The sequence below is a fragment of the Trichechus manatus genome, unplaced genomic scaffold, assembly GCF_000243295.1.
Source record: "Trichechus manatus latirostris isolate Lorelei unplaced genomic scaffold, TriManLat1.0 scaffold00034, whole genome shotgun sequence".
Lineage (NCBI taxonomy): Eukaryota > Metazoa > Chordata > Mammalia > Sirenia > Trichechidae > Trichechus > Trichechus manatus.
In genome coordinates, this window is record NW_004443970.1 from 2,185,127 (window position 1) to 2,206,099 (window position 20,973).

General features: G+C 43.4%; 1 protein-coding gene across 3 annotated transcripts in view; it reads right to left on the reverse strand.

Moving 5' to 3' along the window:
• The window catches only part of PCDH7 (protocadherin 7), a 473,803-nt gene extending 457,273 nt beyond the window's left edge, over positions 1 to 16,530 (reverse strand). For 2 of the 3 annotated variants that reach the window (XM_004375119.1, XM_004375118.1), the window contains exon 1: positions 12,381 to 15,548. In XM_004375119.1, coding sequence (XP_004375176.1) covers positions 12,381 to 15,548 — 3,168 coding nt within the window. Of the gene's footprint in view, positions 1 to 5,840; positions 6,319 to 12,380 lie in introns of those variants that run through there. The other variant, XM_004375120.1, reaches the window with a different exon arrangement.
• Between the last annotated feature and the right edge of the window lie 4,443 nt (positions 16,531 to 20,973).

A 20,973-nucleotide genomic window follows, 5' to 3' on the forward strand; every position in this document is an offset into this window, starting at 1 on the left:
ACCAGGGCCCAGGCCAAAATTCAAGGCCACAACATTTGCCTTTTTCAAGCCTGCTCATCCTTTTCTGATACAATCTCACCCTGCCTTTCCCAGTCCTAGCTGGAGTTTGAGACTTTTGGTGCCTTAAGCGAGTTCTCAATCTTCTAAACTACTGAAGGCAGCCATCCTTCCTCACTGCCCTGAGCAAAATTCCCATTCTTAAGGGCTATTGATCTTTTGGATGTGCGGGACCTAGTTATCTGCTTAAAGTAATTTACACCCAGGTGTGCCAAAGAATCCAGAGAACTCTTCCAGAGGTTATTTGCATTTTAAAAGGGGTGCCCCTTAGACTACTAGAAACTCCTGGAGGAGTGCTTTTGAGTTGGGATGCATTTCTCTGCTCCCACTGTCTCTTAGTTATCAAGGGCTGTTATAACAGAAATACCACAAGTAGAGGGCTTTAACAGACAAATTTATTTTCTCATAGTTTAGAAGGCTGGAAGTCTGAATTCAGAGCATCTTTCTTGATTTTAAACCACATAGTATCCCCCTGTTGTGTTCCAAAGATTGCCTCTTGATCTATGTACAGGTTCTGCATGAGCACAATTAAGTGTTCTGGAATTCCCATTCTTTGCAATGTTATTTATAATTTGTTATGATCCACACAGCGGAATGCCTTTGCATATTCAATAAAACACTGATAAACATCTTTCTGGTATTCTCTGCTTTTAGCCAAGGTCGATCTGACATCAGCAATGAAATCCGTCATTCCGTGTCTTCTTCTGAATCTGGCTTGAATTTCAGGCAGTTCCCTGTCGATGCACTGCTGCAACCATTTTTGAATTATCTTTAGCAAAATTTTAGTTGGATGTGATATTAATGATACCGTTCAAAAATTTCCACATTCTGCTGAACCACCTGAACCACAGGCATAGAGGCTAGGTTTTACAACACATCACAAAATGGAGGATAATTATATCAGATCACAAAATGGAGGACAACTACAAAATACTGGGAATCATGGCCTAGCCAAGTTAACACATTTTCGGGGGACACAATTCATTCCATAACACACCCCTTGCCTACCTCCCTCCCGACCCTTCACTGCCTATTTTTTTCCAAATAAGGGCACACTCCCTGTTCTATGTCTCTTCCTTTAGTAAATCCAATAAGCATTTCTCTTTACATTCTAGGCTCTCACTTTTAATAATGACTGCTCAGCACGGGCTCAATGAAAAAGGACATTCATCCTTTAGCAGTGAGCGTCAGTTGGCAGAATGAATGAATAATACCTGCAGGAAAATATAAATCAGTGAATAGAGAGCCTCTTGTCTGTGTTTTGGCCTAAATGCATCTATTTTTGCTCAGATAAGGATTTCTGGAAAAATACTGGAAACCCATGTTTGCATGGTCCTTCTTCACATCCTCTCAAAACATGTCAGACGCCTACTTTGTTGCCATTGCCTTTCTTGCTTGCCTTTACATTTGCTTTAGTTTAGCTTTGTTTTTTTTTTTTAAGGGTTCAGTCTTTACAACAATACCAGGAGAGAAGAAAGGATGGAAAATCAGACAACTGCTCATTCATTACAGAAACAAGAGTCAAACACCACACAGAGAAGGACAGGGACTCTAGTCAACATAGTAGGTAGCCTTTCATCATGGAAATATCCACCCAGCAGGAAAAAGTATCACAGTTAGGGTGCTCTTAGAGCCTGCTATAAAATGGCCACACCATATTTCAGTGATCTAAAGTGGATGAATCCAAAGACTACCTAGCCCTAAAACCCAGGCCCTTCATTTGTTTGCTCAACAAATATTTATGAGTGCCTCCTATATGCAGGACACTGTTCTTGGCACGGGAATACAATGATGAACAAGACAAACTAGGGACCAGCCCTCTGAGTTTCAAGTAGTCCTTGCCTTGGTACGTTATTTTTGCAGTATTTTATCCAGGAAGGTGGGGACCCTGTTCTAGCTGTCATTTTCTCCACCCCAAAATCTTATGCTGCATATTCAAGGTATAGCAAACCAACAAATTCTCTACAAAATGAAGGGATTAAGAAAACCACACATTCTAAAGAAAAATATTTTGCAAAGTTACAGATAGATAATTATTCCCAGAGAGATAAGAGGTATTTCAAGCTGTGGAATCACTTCCACAGGACCTTGATAGATTCTCAGGAGATGGCTTCAAAAATGAAGTTAAAATGCTTTATCTAATCTTGAGGGTTTTTTTTTTTAATTATTATTATAATACATTGGGTAATATTTACAAATCCAGTCAATTAGATCTCCAAATTACACCTACAGCACTTTTTTTAACCTTATTTTTTTAGTATGAAGTGCAGTCTCTGTGACTGCAAAAAGTTTGAAAAACTGTGACTGTTCCAAGCAATTCTTTTGGGAAGATTTTTCCCAGGTAAATGAAAATATACTGCATGCAAAAACACAAATTTCACAACTTCCCTCAAAAGCTGTTAGTACTCTTGAATTCTGACTGGATAGTTCTTCATAGACCATAAAGTTCTTAAACTAGTTCTATCAGAGTCATCAAAATCTGTTCACTTTCTCAGTTTCCTCACATCAGAAATAATAATGATGCTTTTACTTGAAACTTGAAGTTTTCCCTGCAGATTAAATGAGCAAACATACATTAAAATGTTTTGAAACTTAAACAAACATGGTGCAAATATAAACAATCACTTACTGCTCTGTAATCTTACTGTAAAAAATGCCATGTGGGGGCGGCGTCTGATCTCCTCTAACTTCACGAGGGGGAGAGAGACTCACCATCAGCATCAACAGCCCAAGGCTGATTCTCATGAGATGGAGGTCAGACATACCTTCTCTCTCCAAACTTTTTACCAGTTTTGACAACAGCCATCCCTCCCATGGCACTCTACTTTTCTGCTTCGTCCGATAATTCGTTGCAATGGCCACACAGAACTCACAGACCATACTCATAGTTATGGGGTTTATTAGGGAAGTAACAGGTTACAATTAAGGATCAGAAATAACTCAGGATACAGTTCTTTGAGCAAGACAACTTCTCAGCCATGCCCACAGACAGGCCTCTCTCTGGCCCTCAGCCCCTGGGCCTGGCCTCTGCCCTGCTGGAGCAAATGTTACAAAGCTCTTTAGCTCCACCAGTAAGTGCCCAGGAGCACCCCCACTCCACCGGTAAGCTTTGGTCCAAAGGTGCTCAGCTCTGTAGCTCCATAGGTCAGCGAGCCTAGCTCCATCAAGTGCCCAGAGACACCCCGCCCCACCAGCAAGCCTCCTGCCTGAAGATGCTCAGCTTTCTTGCTCCGTGGGCCGGGAAGCCCACTGCACCACCTCCTGCTGGTCTCCTGGTTCTGCTGCCTCTGATGCTACTATTTCTCTGCTGCAGCTTTTCGCCACCTCGCTGTCACAAGTGTTACAGCTCTCACTCTGTTTCCTGGTTCTAGGAGGTTCTCAGTACAGGGATTCCAGGTCCAAAGGATGTGCTCCACTCTTAGCTGTTTTTTCTTGCTGGTAATGAGGTCCCTCCTGTCTGCCTCTGGGATGGCTCATTTTAAGCCTATGGGATGTTAAAACTGGCCAATCCCCTCATTAGGGTTCCATACACTTTATTTGCATGATCCCACTCCCACAGTGGTGCCATGAACCTTATTTGCATTATTAGTAAGTTAGCCAATCCCCTTGGTGGACCACAAGCACCACATTTGCATATTCCCACCCAGTCATCTGGTGGAAGTTGCAAGACCAGGGCAAGAAAGGCTATATAAAAGTGATCCATTGCACTACACTTACTAATAATAAATTAAGTCCATGAGGACAAAGACCTTATCTTATTATTCTTTGTAAACCCAGTAGCAATGCTGATATTAAAAGTATTAAAAAAAAAAAAAAAGCTTTATATAATGAGTAAATTAATCTAGATAGACCAATCTCTAACATTCTCATTTTCCTCCTTAGGTTCTGCAATGGAGAATTATTGTCTTGTGGTTTAAAACACAATGCCCAAAGACTAAAATATATAGGGCAATGTGAGAGTCATTCTGTGTCTAAATCCATCTGTCCACAGCCACTTCCTTAAATGGTAACTTTCAGTAATCACAAAGGAGACTGGTCAAGAGATCCGAGATATAGATTACAGCAACTGGGGGTGGGGAGTGGGGAAAAGTGTGTGCCTGGACAGTGAACCAGTGGCAACATATACAAAGGTTAAACAAAAAAAAAAAAAAAATTTGCAAGAATAGCAGAGGAATGGTAAGACTTCTCAAAAGCTTTTTGCTGTTGATAAATGCTGCTGTAATGACTATGCTGTTGATCACTCTGATTCTGCTTAATAGTACACTAAAATCTCTGCGGGGTTAGAATTTTTTTTTTTTTTTGCTTCTATTTATTATGTTTTCCAATCATAATAGTAAACAGCCATAATTTCCCATCTCAAAAAGTCTAGAGCAGTGGTTCCCAAAACTTTCTGATTGCTTCACAAGAAAAAATATATTTTACATAGCAACCAAAGATGGGAACATACATACACACGTGTATACACACACAATTGAAACAAAAATTGCACAAAACAATATTTACTTTTATTATAGGTGACATAATCTGAATTTTTCTATTATTTCATATGTTTCTAATTGTAGTTGAGACCCACTAAATCAATTTCATGCTTCAATACTGTGTTGAAACTTAAATTTGTAAAATGCTGACTTTGAACTTTCTTCTTTGTAAAGGTGTTGTGTATTCCCTTGATGTGGTTGCACATTAAATTACCTTAAAATTCTGGTCTTTCTATTTTATTATAATTTCTTTTTGAGTTGATGTGATTTGTTACAGGATTCACAATTTAAGTGTATCTAATGAAGTTTACTACTGCAGATGAGGAAACATGCATTTCAAAGAAGCAGAAAGTTACAAAGGCGCTTTTCATCAGCATCTTGCACTGGTCCTTGTGCCCAAAACAAAATGAGAAATTGAGAATAATTAGGGTTTTATTCAAGAATTTTGATATGGTCTCACTGATCCTTCTAAAAGTTTCCCTTTGGCAAGATTTTATATTAGCAGCTAACTGCATAAAAAATCTCAAGTATACGTTTGGGATTTTTATGAGTTAGAGTGAATTTCCTATCATTTATACACATTTTGAAATGGATTCACAAGAATTTGGCATTATTGGTCAGTATTTCAAAACTTGGGAAAACTTTAATGGGGAAGTGATGTGGTAAATATGTTAAAAAATCATCAAACTTTATATAGGGAACACTTCTTTTTAGATAAGTAAACAAACATACACACAACAAATAGGAACATAAATACATAAACACGGAGAGTTAGAGGTACCGTTCACAGAATCCCCTGATATAATCTGAAGTATTACTTACACAACTAAAATTCGGCCACTCAGTTTCTCAGTTCTCTGAAGTTTGCTTAAATTTATTTTGTCTACATCAAACAGAATAGCTTTCAGATGAATGTCATCCCTCATAACAAGAAGATACATATTATTTCAGAACATGACTACAGTCACTTCAGTAAATATAACTAAAAAGTTCTAAAATTTCTTAAGGCATTTGACCAAAAAAAAAAAAAAAAACTTGAAGATTCTACAGATACTTTGGCTAGTACTTCAAGATTAAGGAAAATGAATCCACTGTAGTGTCTGTGATAAATATAACATTAATCCCTCAAATTCCTTTTACAGACAATATTTGTTATAAATATATCCCCAAGCCCTTGCAGACACATATGTGGGAATACACACAAACACACATTTAGAGATGCACACACATAATGAGAACAAGATAGTACCCTTTAAGAGAACTATATGGTGGCCTGGAAAAACTTACAAGACACTTGAAAAATACTGATTAATTTAGGTTTTAATTCAAAGTAGGTATTTCATGTAATATAGACAAAGACCAAACAGACTTAATTTTTGTCTGTTCACATAAAGCCATCATCTTAAAATTACTGTTGAAATATGCTTTTGGAGTTTTTCTAAAAAGACTTCGCTATGAAATTCTGCTAACCACCTTCTCGAAAATGGAGTTCCTGGGGACTCAGACATTCACTAGTAACACATTTTTTGCATGAATACTGTTTTTTGTTTTTTTCTTTGAAATAAGTTTATTTATTTCAATACTATTTTTCCTTAAATGGGGGGGAGAGGACTCGAAAATAAAATGCCCAAGTGGAACAAACAGTGATTGGCTGACACCCCACGGCCAAGGGCAGGCTCCAGCAGGTTTCGGAGTAGCAAGGTCATCACTGCATGGTGCAAAATGGAGCATCATATTAGAGTGGAATTCAGCCAAACACAGTAATGTATGGATGTGGACGCATCTGAAAGAAGGAAAATAAAGATTTATGCAGGTGGAAAAAAAAAAAACGCGATAAAGACATTTTCCCCAATGTCTTATGCCCAATCTGAATGTTGTGGTAGAGGTTTTGGAACTTAGGTTTTTCATATGCAAATTATGTGTTTGTAAATAATAAATATGCTCAGGAAAAAAAAAAGCTAACTTGTCAGAGGAACCCTACTTGAAAGCTTTAATAGTTTTTTTGTTTGTACACAGCATTAGAGTTCAACACAAACATCACTAAATTCCTGAAAATAAACCTTTATTCCACCTTTAAAACATTAATTCACCAGAAGTGATAATTAAGATTAGCTTTAGTGGTTTCAGCTCAATTCTTCTTGGAAGTGACTTCTCCCACACCATTAATGCTAAACAAAGCATTGTGTAATATACAGCAACCAAGATCCTGCTTTAGAAAAGATTCGAAGGGTTTAAAAGAAAAACAAAGATTACTCAAGACATATATGAACAGATCTTACTATTTCTATAGTCATAGTAAATAAATGAAAGGCGCCTTGCTATAGTCTATATACAGCTTAAACATAAATGCTTTAAATAATTTTTATACTAAATTTCCTACATAACCTTCAACCTTCCCCTCCACCAAAAAATATTCAAAACATCCAATAGCGTTGGTGGTTATAGCAAAGCAATGATCTTATTGCAATGCATTTAGTTTAAAAGAAATCATTCAGATTTCATTGTTTAAATTGATAAATTCAATAATTTCTATTTCCTCAATATATTAATCTAGAATCTGATACACTAGATGGGTTAATTCCCTAATAAGGAAGAAATCCAATTTAAAAGTGACACAATGCCACATTTCTTTAAAAGAGTGCTGGAAAACAAATTTATAGGGGAAACTGGTTCACAATTGCGTGTGCAGGATGCTGCTAAGGTAAAGTACATCTGCAAAGTTGAAAAAATGCAAAAAAGTCCAGAAGTAAAAAGGAATTATCAATATTGATGGAAAAGGTAAAAGATTATCCCAATTATAATGTATAGAAAGTTCTCAATTTTTTTTTTTCTATTTAAGATACATTTCTATTGAGGACATACTTAATACTATGTAGGGACTTACATTTATTATCTTTCTTATGCTAATGTTAAAAATTGTCAATTAGCTTGTTGAATATATGCTCTAAACCATTTTAAGCACTTTAATGTACGTCATCAATTGCTACCTTTCAGAAAGGAAGGAAAGAATGATTACTTCTTTTAAAATTCTGTAAAATATGAATTATAATTTCCCCGATTATTTTGTTGTTAAGAACTAGAGCCTAAAGTAGAATTATATTCCATTATAAAAATGTCAATCTTGATAGCTGAACATACAAAACTACACATGCAAAAGTAAATTTCAACAGATTTCTGTAGCTATTTTAATATATACAGAGAAGGCCAGAGGAATTCTATGTTTCTCCCCCTAGGGATAGTATGATAAACTAGAAAACAACACTGAACTCTGACTTCCATGATTTGAGTTCTAGTCCACATTATATCCTTAATAATTTTGTGATCTTAATCAGATGATGATTCCATACTGGGCCTCAGTCACCTCACCTGTAAAATGAGGGGACTGACTTGGCTGATAACTTTTAATTTGAAAATGTAATGATGCTAATGATTTTAGGTATAGAAATTAAACTGTTAATTACAGTATATGCTATTTTGATTTTGTAAGTGTTTCAAGTTCAGATATTTCCCATATATCAACGTACAAATATCACAACGCAATGAAAATGTAATAGCACCATAGCTGATATATATGTATACATCTGGCTATCTGTGGGGGTGTGTCCGTGTGTGTGCAGTTTATGATATATAGTATGTGTATAGTTTTTCACATGAGACATGCAATTAATCAAAAATGGAAAGATGACAAGAAAGAGTGATTTTGCTGTATTTTTCCAGGTGTATGACTTATCTGAAATCTTTAAAGTGACTTTATGGTCCCGTATCTAAGTCACTAGTTAATCTACGGTAAATTTGGAATAAGCCTCAAATTGTCATAGGTGGACTTACGTACAAGTTTGCATACTCATTGCCGATCAAATCAGTGGGTGATCTTTTCCTTATTTCACAAACATCCAAAGGTCCAGGTAATGTTGTATAGTAGATACCTCCTAACTAAAGACAAGGCCTAACTTGCATCAGTTATTAGCCTTTTGACTATTATATCAGCCCAAAGTAACTGAAATCCCACCCTAGGGAGATTAGTTGTGCCTTTTGAAAGTGTCCCTGATTACAGACAGGATAATCATATTATAGTATTGTAGAGATTATCTTAAAGAATTAAAACCGGAAGCAGTCGCTAACATCATTACACAGATGCATTTCTCCTATAATATATGAGGTGTAATATACATACACGAATAAAATTGATTATTTAGTTCCTATTGCCTATAACAGTAATAGATGGTGGTAAGCCATTCACTTGCTTCCAAAATCCAAGAATTTTAAAAATAAGCTGTGCCATATTTTTACTAAGCATGGAAGATACTGAACAAAATTTGATCAGTTAAAGAAAGCATTCTTCAGATTCAATTCAGCAATTCCTTATGCAAAGAAAACTCACTGGAATTTATATGTTTTTTTCTTTAGTATCTCAGGATCTGCTACAAATAGATTTTAAAATTAATGTTTATTTAATTTGTATACTCTGTATTCTTGCCAAAAATAAAGCACCTTACTTTCCACTTACTAAATACATTAAAATTTTACTTGCAAGTGCATTATCTAAAGAACAGCATCACAAAGATAAACTAAAAAGGATTTCAGAATAATAAGCATAATGGTAATCATACTTTTACACTTTAACCTTTTGGAACTGTATTACCGTTTTTAAGAAAATAGTAAAATACTCATATAACAGTAAAACACAGGAGATTTAAAATAACTAAAAAAAAAAAAAAAAAGAATGTCTTGCTTTATTATACAAATCAAAAGTACAGAAGTGCAGCTGTACTTTCAGGTCAGACAACAAGCTCCATGGCCAGGTTTGCCAAGGAAAGGGAGAGTGAAGTGGCAAGGTGGACACTTAATTTCAGAAATTCTGTCAAAGATGCACATTGTGTTCAACTAAACACATTTAGTGATGAGAGCAAAGGTTTTTGTTTCAATTGCAAAGGTCTGAACTATGAAAACCTGGGCTACATCATCAGTTTCTCGAATGTGTGAATTTCAGAAATAACTCTGGCAAATATGAAGCATACATTTCCTAGATTCTGTCAAAGAGTAACTATAGAAACTTGATTTGAATGTCTCTAGAGCCTGTGAAAACAAACCAAAAAAGCGGGAGAGTTGTTATGTACCGACTTTTATTTCTACAAAGCTTATTATAATGTAACCATAAATGGGATTTCTGAGGAACACTTCAAAAAGTTTAATTCTCCTAAGATAGCAAAACTGTAAGAGACATCACTTAGACTTTATCACTAATAAAAAACTGTGATATGGCAATTCAGGGAACTACAAATATAAATGAAGGCTTTAAGTCGGATGAAATTTCAGATTTTCAATTAATCCCTCCTGGGAGGAATTTAAAAAATGCAACCCTCAAGTTTTCCTCAGACAAACTGAGTATCATAGAAAGACAGGAAATTATAAAAAAACCCTGTGTTCTTTTTTTCTTTTACATCAGGGTTAACCAAAGAACATATATTTTGGCAGTTCAAAAAATTAAAGGCAATATTTTTTTTTAAATAAATATAGAAAACCATCTACTCATGGTAAAAACAAAAATCAAAACAAAAAGGATCCTATTTATTATGTGAGATATCTATACAGACTGCAACTTTGTACGTAGATCCCCTGTCCCTAGACAGCAATACTGAGGAGATGAAGTGTATCAATTACTATCACTAATTACATTAAGGAGAACGTGTTTCATTCTCCTTTATTTCATTTTAGGTCAGCTATTTACTTGTGGTTAAAAGTTTATGCATCTTTTCAATACCTAATGCCACACTAGTTTCTCCAAGTCACTTCTGGCAAACTGCATGGTTCATTCCAATTGCTTTATGAGTTTTCTCTTTTGGTATATGGACTTAATTGTTCAGTTAAGAGACCAGCACCATATATTAGTTTATTTATAAGCGTATCACTTTGCCTTTTAAGCAGGATGTCAACAGTCTTGATATTGGCTGTTTTAAATATTCAAGAATAGAAGGCTGACCCTATGTGATGAGCTAAATGGAACTTAAGTGATACCACAGAACATATGAGGTGTTGTTTGCATAAAATATCTATAAATCTGCTACTTGATGTGTCCGCTCAAAAGCATAAGATTACACAGTTTAGAATGCAAATACCATTCAGCCACAGGACAAAAAGTATCAGTTGGATGACAGCTGCTCTCTTCATGATCTTTTACATTCCATTTTACCATTTCCTAGGGAAATACCTAGAGTTCTCAATTTATTTGTGGGTGTTTACAAGTAATCTTATAAATATGCAATTATTTTAATGGGATTCTTCCTTGGTTACAAAACTGATAAAAGCACCAAAAACAAAAGAAAAATCTGCTTCTAACCCCAGGTAAAGCAATAACGCAACAGACATAAACTCATTCTGTCAAATTTCAGGTTAAAATATATAAATAACTCAAGCTCACATGCATCAAAAAACGTAATATGAAAAGCCATTTAATGCCATGTATCTCAAACCTGTGTTTCCTTGGATTGTTTCAATTATTCTACATAAAGCATACTATGTCTACTTCTTCTTGTCTAAATAGCTATAGTAAAGTACTTTATGCATAAAAAGTTTCTTTAGAAAACTAGTTTGAATAAAAGCCCTTTTCTATAACATCTTCAATGAGCTCTATGGCTACAAAATAACTTTCTCCTTTGCCTAAATTCTTCTCAGGAAACAAATTCAATATGCCAAATATATTTATTAGAAATACTATTATTTCATATTATTTCACAGTCATAATAAATATTTTTTTTGAAGTCAGTTATGGCAGTAAAGTTACATGTGATGTTTTATGAGCAGAGTTTGCTACAGTATTAGACACAGCAGTTTCTAAAAAGGTTTTATCTGCTCTGTGTCAATTAAGCTTTGGTGGGTATAAAAAGAAAAGTCTGGGTATTATGTATCACACAAGCAAAACTTTCAAAAGTAAACTTTATATCTTCTGAAATACACTTCAGTATATACTTTTTTTTTTTACTGTTTCCACATTTCACCAAGAAACAACTGTGTCGAATATTACATATAACCTTTATACTCTCTATATATCACAATGCATACCAAAATATTCTTGCACACTGCACATCAATCATTACCATTTTTGTGGCTTGGCTGAAATGATAAATGGCTCATGCAATTTATTTTTGCTTTTAAACTTTTAACACTGAAGACAAAGAATGCAAATGCTTGCAAATAGCTGAAATCATAGAGGCCTAATCTTTATAGATATCAAAGTATTACAAATGTAGTTTTGTACAACATTTACATATCATTAAATATTTTTAAACTAGTACTTCCGTCAAAATAGTCAGTACTTCAGTATTTTAGGCTTGGTACTACATTTGCATGAATCATCTTCCGCTTATCTGAAAACCTGCATAATGTATAACATAGCTAAAACTTTTATAGTGTCCAATTTGCATAGACACCAGTAGTGACTTTAGAAATTTTCTCGTTGGATGCAATTATCCAATTAGTAGCCAGAAAGGAGAATAATTTCTAGTTAAAGCTAACCATCCAAACACATGTACACATATTTATTCAGGAAACAGAAGAGGTAGGATGAATTAGGACTGTCAAGTGCAATGAGAAGTGCAAAATACTGCCTACTTTGAATATTTTCTTTAGTAGTTTAGTGAACCTTAGGTCAAACTTGCGAAATACAATGGTGCACCTTCTGTTTAATTAATGGTTCATGCATTAACATTAAATTCCTTCTATTAAAAAAATAAATAAATAAACAATAGCTTTAGAAAACAGAAGACAGAACTTTGCAGAAAATGCTCTGTCTCAGAGTTATTAGCCCTCTCTGGGATTATAATTAGATGTATTTGGAGAGTATCTTACCTGTTTGCTGTACTTGTTATTGGTTTGACAGCTGTACTCAGAGCAGTGATCTGATCCAATTGAAATGTTGTCTCCTGCTCCCACAAATGTGTTGGCTGGTGGTAGATCTTGTACGGCCTGGTGTTTTTTTCCTGTAGTTGGTGATTGGGGATGAAGCTGGACAGTAGGCAATGGGGAACTGGATTTGTAATGCCTTGCCAGGTCAGGACTGCCAGGCCCACCATTAACAGATCGGTATCGCCCCATGCTAGGGCTGTCTGACAGCTTCTCATTGACACTATCATATCTCTGTCCATTTGGTTTAGAAGCTTCTACAGTGACAATGCTGCTATAGAGTGGCTGCTTAGATTTTTTATTTTTCTTGTCTTTTTTAGGCTTTTTCGATTTGTCATGCTGTTGGGGTGTAAAAAAGTCTTCATGGTCTTTTTTGCCGGCTTCATAGCCATTTTTATTTTTGGACCTGCAGTACCTTGCCATCATTACAATTAAGATGATCAGAATCACTGTCATAATTCCAGCAACCACTCCAATGACAATACTGAGTCTCTGTTTGCTAATTTCATAGCTTGGGTCACCAGCTATATCCTGGGTGAGTGGGGTGTGCAAACTTCTGGCTATCTGGGAGTCAATCACAGTTGCATTAGAAACACTTTCATTGACAAACACGTGCACCAGGGCGGTGGTGGACTGGGAAGGCTGCCCACTGTCATTCACTTGCACCACCAATCTGTGCAAGCCATAATGCTTTTGGGTGAGTTTCCCCACTAAGGAAACCACACCACTGGTGGAATCAATCTCAAACAGCTTGAAGGGATTCCCTCCCACAATGCTGTAGTTAAGGTCTGCATTGATGCCATCATCACTGTCTGTTGCCAACACTGTAGCTACTATAGTCCTGACATTACTTGAAGGTGGCAGTAAAGTGTAGGAAATGTTTCTGGGGAGGGTAACTGTGGGAGCATTGTCATTCTCATCCATTACAAAGAGAGATACTGTGGCTGTGGCAGATCTGGGAGGATCTCCCCCATCCACAGCTTTGACTCTGAAAGTGTAGGTGGTCTGATGTTCACGGTCAAAAGACATTGTGGAGTAAATGGTCCCAGTGTCATTTTCAATGGAAAAAATATTACCGTTCTCCTCTATGTACAGTCTCATCTCTGCATTTTTCCCCTTGTCAGCATCCACCACGGTGACCATCCCCACCGGGCTGTTGGGCTGCAAGTTTTCTTTCACATAAAAGGTAAAGACGTCCTGCATAAACTTAGGGTCATTGTCATTCTTGTCAGCCACCTGCACAATTACCGTGGTGCTGCCCTGGAGCACCGGGATGCCTTTGTCTTTGGCGTTAACTTTAAACTCATACCTGTCAGTCTGCTCGCGGTCCAGCACCGTATTTACGAGGACGTCCCCAGAACTGGGATCGATGGCAAAGATACCCATCACGGATGAGTCCAGCGAGTAGGCGATCTCTGCGTTCTTCCCGCTGTCTGCGTCTGTAGCTTTCACCGTGGCCACCCTATCGCCCGGGATGTTGTTCTCAAAGAAGTAAACCTCCACCACGGAATGCTCGAAGACGGGCGGGTTGTCGTTTGTGTCTCCCACCTTGACCACCAGAGAGTTGTTGCTGGAGAGGCTGGGACTGCCCGAGTCAACTGCCACTATTACCACGTTGAACTCCGGGGTGGTCTCATAGTCCAGAGGAGCGGAGGTGTGCAGGAAGTACTTTTTCTTGTTCTGGTCGCCCTCAGTATCGCTGGCCGGCTTGAGCTGGAAGGGCACATCGCCCACCACGGTGCAGGTAACCACCCCGTTCTCACCTTGGTCTCGGTCGGATACCTGCACCAGAGCGATAGGGGTGTCGACCAGGACGTCCTCGGCCACGTTAGCCACACCGTCCTTGAGTGGAATGCGCCCGATCTTGCGAATTTCAATGGAAGGCACGTTGTCATTCTCGTCCTTGATGTTGAGGACTACTGTGGCCTTGTCGGTCTTGGGGGGCTGTCCGCGGTCGCGGGCCATAACAGTGAAGCGCAACTGGTTCACCTCCTCGCGGTCGATTCGGTGCAGTACGCTGAGCCAGCCCGACGTCTCGTCGAGGCGCAGCAGCCGCCGCACGGACTCGGTGGCCGCTCCGAACACGTACTCGATCTGCCCGTTGACCCCCACGTCCAGGTCGGCGGCGCGCAGCTGCAGGATGGGGGTCCCCGGGGCGCTGTTCTCCGCCAGATCAGCCTCGTACACGTTCTTCTCAAAGCGAGGGCTGTTGTCGTTCACGTCGGTAATGAGCACCCGCAGAATGGCCTGCGACGAGCGCGGCGGGTCGCCGCCATCGCGCACCCTCAGGGTTAGCTCGTAGGAGTCGCGCTGCTCCCGGTCCAGAGCCCCCTTCACGATCAGCTGCGGCTGCTTCTCGCCGTCCGGGGTGTCGGCCACCTGCAGCTCGAACACGCTGCTGCGGCCTCCGGGGCTCGCCCCGCCACCGCCCTCAGGCGCGTCCAGCCGCCGCTTGGAGCTTCCCTGGCCGCCGCCGCTCGCGCCGTTCCCGCCGCCCCCGGGGTAGGGGGCGCTGTCGGCCGGTCCAGAGCGACGGCCCTCGCCGCCGCCGCCCCCGGGCTCCTGGAGCAGCTCGTAGCGCTCGATGCCGTTGCGGCCGAAGTCACGGTCGGTGGCGGTAGGCAGCAGGTACAGCGTGCCCACCGGCCGGTTCTCCTCCACCGTGAGCGTGAGCACAGGCGACGGGAAGGTGGGCGTGTTATCGTTGATGTCGAGCACGATGACCCGGCCTTCGAACAGGTCCACCCAGCTCTGTGAGGGCCCGATCACCGACACCTCGAAGTCCAGGAAGCACTCATTCTCGTCGAAGATCATCTGACACTGGGGCAGCTTCTCGCGGTCGATGCGCCGCTCGCTCGTACTCAGCTCGCCGGTGAGGTTGTCGATCTTCAGGTACTCGGAGCCCGACTCGAGGCTGAAAGTCACCTCGCCCGAGCCCGTCACGATGCCTAAGTCTGAGGCGACGTTGCCGATGCGGACGTCGGCGGGGCCCTCCTCGGCCAGCCGGTACCGGAGGAGTTGCTTGGCGGACGCCAGGCTGAGCGAGAGCCGCAGGAGGAGGCAGCAGCCCAGGCACCAGCCGCGCGCCCATCCCGCCGTCCGCATCCTCAGCATCTTCTCCTGCTGCTGCTGCTATTGCTCCTTCTAACCACAGTCCCCGTGGCTTCCCTCTCCTCCGGGGCCGGCCGCCAGCCCTCCCCCCCCCCCAGTCCTCTGCCCTCTCCGGGAAAGGAAGGCGCAAGAGAGAAGGGAGGGAGGGGGTAAGAGCAACGTGCTAGTCCGCCCGGGGGAGCAGCGATAGATCCTTTCTTTTTCCTCCTGTTTCTTCCAAAAGTTATTGTTTCATAATTCATGCAGTGGGTGCTAATCGCTAGCTCGCTGGCCGCCGTTCAGTGGCAGTACTCACAGTTCACGGGACACTGCGCGCAGCGGGCTCCGCGACCTCCTAGAGTCATCCCCGCAGCGGGCGAAGGATCCCGGGCTCCGGTCCCCGCTCGGTGGGATGGGACTGGAACCGCTCTGGCAGGCGGGCAGTGGAGTCGGGAGGCGGCGAGGGGCTAGTCTGCAGCCTCCCCGGCCAGCCAGCCCCTCTCGTCTTTGAGTCCAATGCACGTTCCAGCCACTCACTCCAACCCCAGGCTCTGCTCCGGCTTCGGCTGCCCCAGGCAAATGTGAGTCGTTTTCTGCACGAGGTACCGGGGCCAACAACAAGCCAAGTCTCAACTCCGACTCCGTTTAGGCAGCCGGGGAGCTAGCCAACAGATGAGAGAATGAAAAATCTCCAGCAAGTCGCTTCGGGCACCGTGTAGAGGAGACCACTCGCGTCACAGCGCAGTACTCGGCCGGGTCCCCCTGGCGCGCCGAAGAGCAGTCCGAGCCATCTTCAGAGACGCCCAGAGAGTCAGTCCTTTCTCAACCCCCGAGAGCTCCGGTTTCTGATTTTAACAACTCTGCGCAAGGTCATTAGTCACCAAGCCTCCGCCTGAAACCGCAGCAGCCGTTCGCCCGTGAGGGCGAGGGCTGAGCCGTGCGCACCGCGCGGTGCCCAAGTTTGGGTTCTCAGCCGCAGAGTCCGTGCCTTTCCTCACCTGCATTCGGCCGGCATGTCGGAGCTGTGGGATCCGCAGCGCTGTGCGCGATTCAGGGAGGAGATTGCAGCCTCTCTCTCTCTCCGCTCTCTCTCGATCCCTCCCCTCCCTCCCTCCCTCTCCTCCCGCCCTCTCCTCCCCCTCTCTCCTCCCTCCTCTCCTTTCCCCTTTCCCCTTCTCCCACTCGCTCTCCTGCCCGCTCGCTCTCCCTTTCCTCCCAGTCCCAATGCAGGGAACTCGAGCTGAACTTGATCCCTTTGCAGTTCAAAGGTGAGCAAACGAGGCTCAGTGCACAGGGGACGTTAGCCCTGCGAAACCATCCGCTCAGGTTCCCCAAATGCAATTAACAAAGATGCTCAATTCTTTCCAGATTTCCCAAGAAAAGCAAAAGGCATGAGGGCGGGGAGGGGGAATAAAGTAGGAAACAACTGCCAAGTAGCTTAAAAAAAAAAAAAAAAAAAAAATCCAGTTTGCCAAGGGGAGAAAAAGTGCCAGTCGGTTGTTGCCTCGGAAGTGCCCTGGCAAGGAGGGTGAATTCCGCAGTTGTTTCGTCCCCTTTCGCGTCTCGCAGTCTAGTGCAGGCGCTTCCGCCACCCTCCGGGCTGCCGGGGCTCACAATCGCTGAACAGCAACTGGAAAGCTAAGGCTCGCTAGTCGGGAGCCGGAACCCCGCAAGTTTGCCCAAAGTGTTGGTTGCTGCTGGGAGCTCACTGGCTCGCTCGCGGATCGGCTCGTCCCTGACGTGGCGGCGGCGGCGGTAGCCGAGCTGCGGAAACTACACACTGCCAGAGAGGGAGGGAGGAGGTATACGGAGGGAGGCGTGAAGGAGCGCCAGCCAGCCGCCGCGCTCCGGAAAGCCCAGCTTCAGCTCCCGGACCGCTCAGAGGGTGCCCAGCCCCAGCCAGCCCCCTTTAAGCCAAAGCGTGTCCACCCCCCCCCCCCAGCAAGTGCAGCCGCGGTCCTCTCGGGGGTACTCTTTACCTCCCTTGGGCTGGTAAATTTCCTCCTGGCTCCGATTACTGTCCAGTGCAGTAGGTGAGCGCGCTAGAGCCAGTGTTAGAAAACCTTTCTCCTTCTTCTTCCCGCTCCCAGAAGATGCTCCCGCCTCCCCCAAAGTGTCTCCAGTTTCCGATTGAGCACATTGATCACAGCATCGTTATCAGTAGTCTGGGGACCCCGCGTGAGCCTGGAAAGCCACGCTGGTGTTCTGAGAATCCATGATGGGCTGCGGTGTTAAGAGGGCACAAAAACTCCAGAGGGAGCGGGAGAGGGATCCTTTTTTGGAGCGTAGACTTCAGAGGGCTGGAGGGTGGGGGTGGGGGCGGGGGGGTTGCCTGTCTTTGTCTAAATGCTTGGCATTTCTGTCATCCTGCATGCTTACGGGGATAGACCGTGTGTGTGCGCGCGCCTGGGGAATAAACACGTTAGAAACCTCGATATAATTTTCTAAGCAGAAATCTGCAGCCTTTAGTAACTGGCAAAGTGTAGCGTCACCTATCTGGATAAAAGGGAAATAAACTTTATTGGTAACTTTGTGTACCGAACTGTCCCCAGCACATTTCCTTTTCTTTTGACTTTGTGCCACTTGATCGCCCATGGTATTCCCCCGCGCGAGGCTTCCCCAGTTTTTCAGTCACATCCACCGCAGCCCGCCTCGTCAGATCTCAGGTCTGGTTGTTTTTTGTTTTTTCCTTTTTTTGCACTGTAGCCTTTTACTCCTAATTCACTTCGCGGCTGTTAAACGAGGGGACTTCGCCAGGACTACAAGGGTTAAGTCAGACCTGAGACTATTGGGAGGATTCCTAGCACTTCAAAAGAGAAAAAGTGCCGCTGCTCGGGTTTAGGTGGTCCTCAGTTCGTTTGATCTATAAGCATCCGAGGGCCTACCTTTAACGGACATTTTAAAGCGAAACCCAAATAGAAATCCATGCAGAGTCGTTACTTTGCCTTTACGAGACCAGTGTGGGAAGGCAGAATGATTTAAACAAGACAAACACCAATAAAGTCTACGAGAAGATGTAGCGCGCGGTTGTTTGGGCAGGCGCAGCGTGCAGGAATCGGGGGAGAGGCAGCAGAGATTTCCCCGCTCTCCCTAAGAAGGACGGTAGAGGCGCAAAGGATGGAAGTGTGTGCGGAGGGAGCCACGGAGCGGGCGAGTATTTTCCACTCCGCTGTAGCAGCAGGACTTCGGGGGCGGCGGAGGGCTCCTCCTCCCGGGCCAGGGCCGGAAAGCCGGCCTTCCCCCAGCCCCTCCTCCCCACCGGAGCTGCTTTGCCCTATATCTGCAGCATCAGCGGGAAAAGCACCGCGCGCAGGCTCAGTACGCACCGCCGCAGTCCCGAGCCGGGGGGCGGGGGGGGGCGGCGGAGGCGGGTGCTGCAGCGCCTTTACGGCTGACTGAGTGGCGGTCACGCCAAATGTCCCTCATATTTGCCAAGAACTCGGGTTTATCAGGACGTCCGCCCACCTCGGTGCCCTTTTCCCCCGAATCCGAGGTGGTAGAGGGAAGCCTTTCCCACTCCGCGGCCTTGCGCCGGTGCATTCCGATGCGCGGCAATATGGTGCACAACACTGGTTCTTCTTGCCGCCTTTACTAGATTTTGCAAACTTCAGGCAGCCGCGTGGGCAGACGTTGTGCATTCCCTTTTGCCTCTCCAGACCGTAAACTTAAGCCCCTCCGCGTCTTCAGCCCTTTGCCCGCCGCTCCAGCGCGCGCTCGCCTGGGGCACACTTGAGGAAGGTGAAGGAGTGGGCGGCTTTTCCCAGCGGGTGCTGCAAATTTCTTCCCAACCGACTGAGGGGTGCCGCGCGTCCTTCACAGTGGAGTGGTTTCTTCTTTGCGAACGGGAGGTAGTCTCCAGCCCGCCCTCCCCTCTCTCATCCCTACCAACTCTGCGGCTGAGCCAAAGCAGCGTGGGAAATGGGTCCGACGTGTGCGGCATGGAGAACAGCGCGCAGCCGGGCCAGACTACCGGGACCAAGGAGCCTCCTGGCTTTCTCCCTCCCCGCTGGGTCCCTGGCTCCGACCTTTCCGCCAAAACAGCCAAGAGACAGTGGCGGCTTTGCCAGGCGGCTCGCTTCTTGGGAACCCAGAACGGACTGGGCGGGGTGGGGTGGGGGCGAGACGAGAGAGGCCCTCGGGGCTCCCTAGCCGCAGCCGAATCCCCCAGTCCTCTTCCGCCCCCTGCCTGGGGGCTGACACTCTCCCTCCAGCCTCTTGCCGGCGCGGAGGATGGATGGAGGCGGGAAGCGGTTTCCCCTACCCCCGCCCTGTTTCCGCAGTCTTAGAGCCAGTGTCACAAGTGCTCAGCAATTTCATTAAATAGAACCTGGAGACTTAATCCCCCCCGCCCCGTACCAGACCTCACCAAGGGAATATGATACCCGGCTCCGCTCCCACCCACAAACCCCGCCCGGGTTCTCAGACCCTAGGCTGCGTTTGTCTTCTCAACCTGAGAGGAAAGGGTCGAGAAGGAAATGGGATCGCAAGTGTAACCGGCTGCAATAAATTAAAGAGCCTGCTGTTGCTGCTGCTGTTTTGGCGGCCAGAACTGAAGACAGAAAACGAGATCTGTGTCCTAAAGATTGCATTGATCGGAGTAATAGGACGTCATTGCATTAGGAAGCAAAATGTTTGGTGGAATGCTGAAATGTTGGGGATTTTTGTTTTTTAGTTTGTTGGCTTTTGTTGTTGAAGTAGAATACAAAAGAAATATCCTTTTGAAACCAGGATATATTTAAAATGAAATTGATTGAAATGTAAATATCATCTCGTTCTAAAAGATATTTAATAAAAGCTTGTTCGATGATTGCTTTTCTGTGCCAAATATCCTACCTTAAACTTGAATACACGGTAGTTTCTTTAAAAATTTTACCACTAATCCCGCTTGTTGAAAACGGCTTTGCAGTTAGAAATTTCAGTGACTGGACTGAAAAATAGCATTCAGAGTCGTGGTGTAGTTTAAGTCTCAAGAAAAGATGGGGAGAGAAGTAACAACTAAAGTTTATGGATACGAATACAAAAGAAATAGGTGATGGAAACATGATCTCAGGGGGGCTTTAATTTATAATAGACGCTGTATTCACAATAATACAAGAAAAAGGTTAAATACAGTAAACACGATAGTCATTTCTGGAAAGAAATATAAAAGCAGTTTGACAGAAAGGAAAAAAGTGACTCAAGAACTCCACCAAGGGACAAGCAGAGGAAATGACACCCATATATCTCCAAATCATTGACCTTTCATCTTTTTGAAAACGGTCCTCTGTACACATTTACATATGTGTAGACATGTTTTTGAGTCTTTCATATCAATTACTTCTCCAACTACTTTTGATAAATCTGATACTTCAGTCCTCTTTCTGTAACTAATTATTAGAAACGATTGTCTCTTAAACATACGATTTTACAGAATGAAAATAAGTATGCGTAACTATTGTCTTATAGCAAG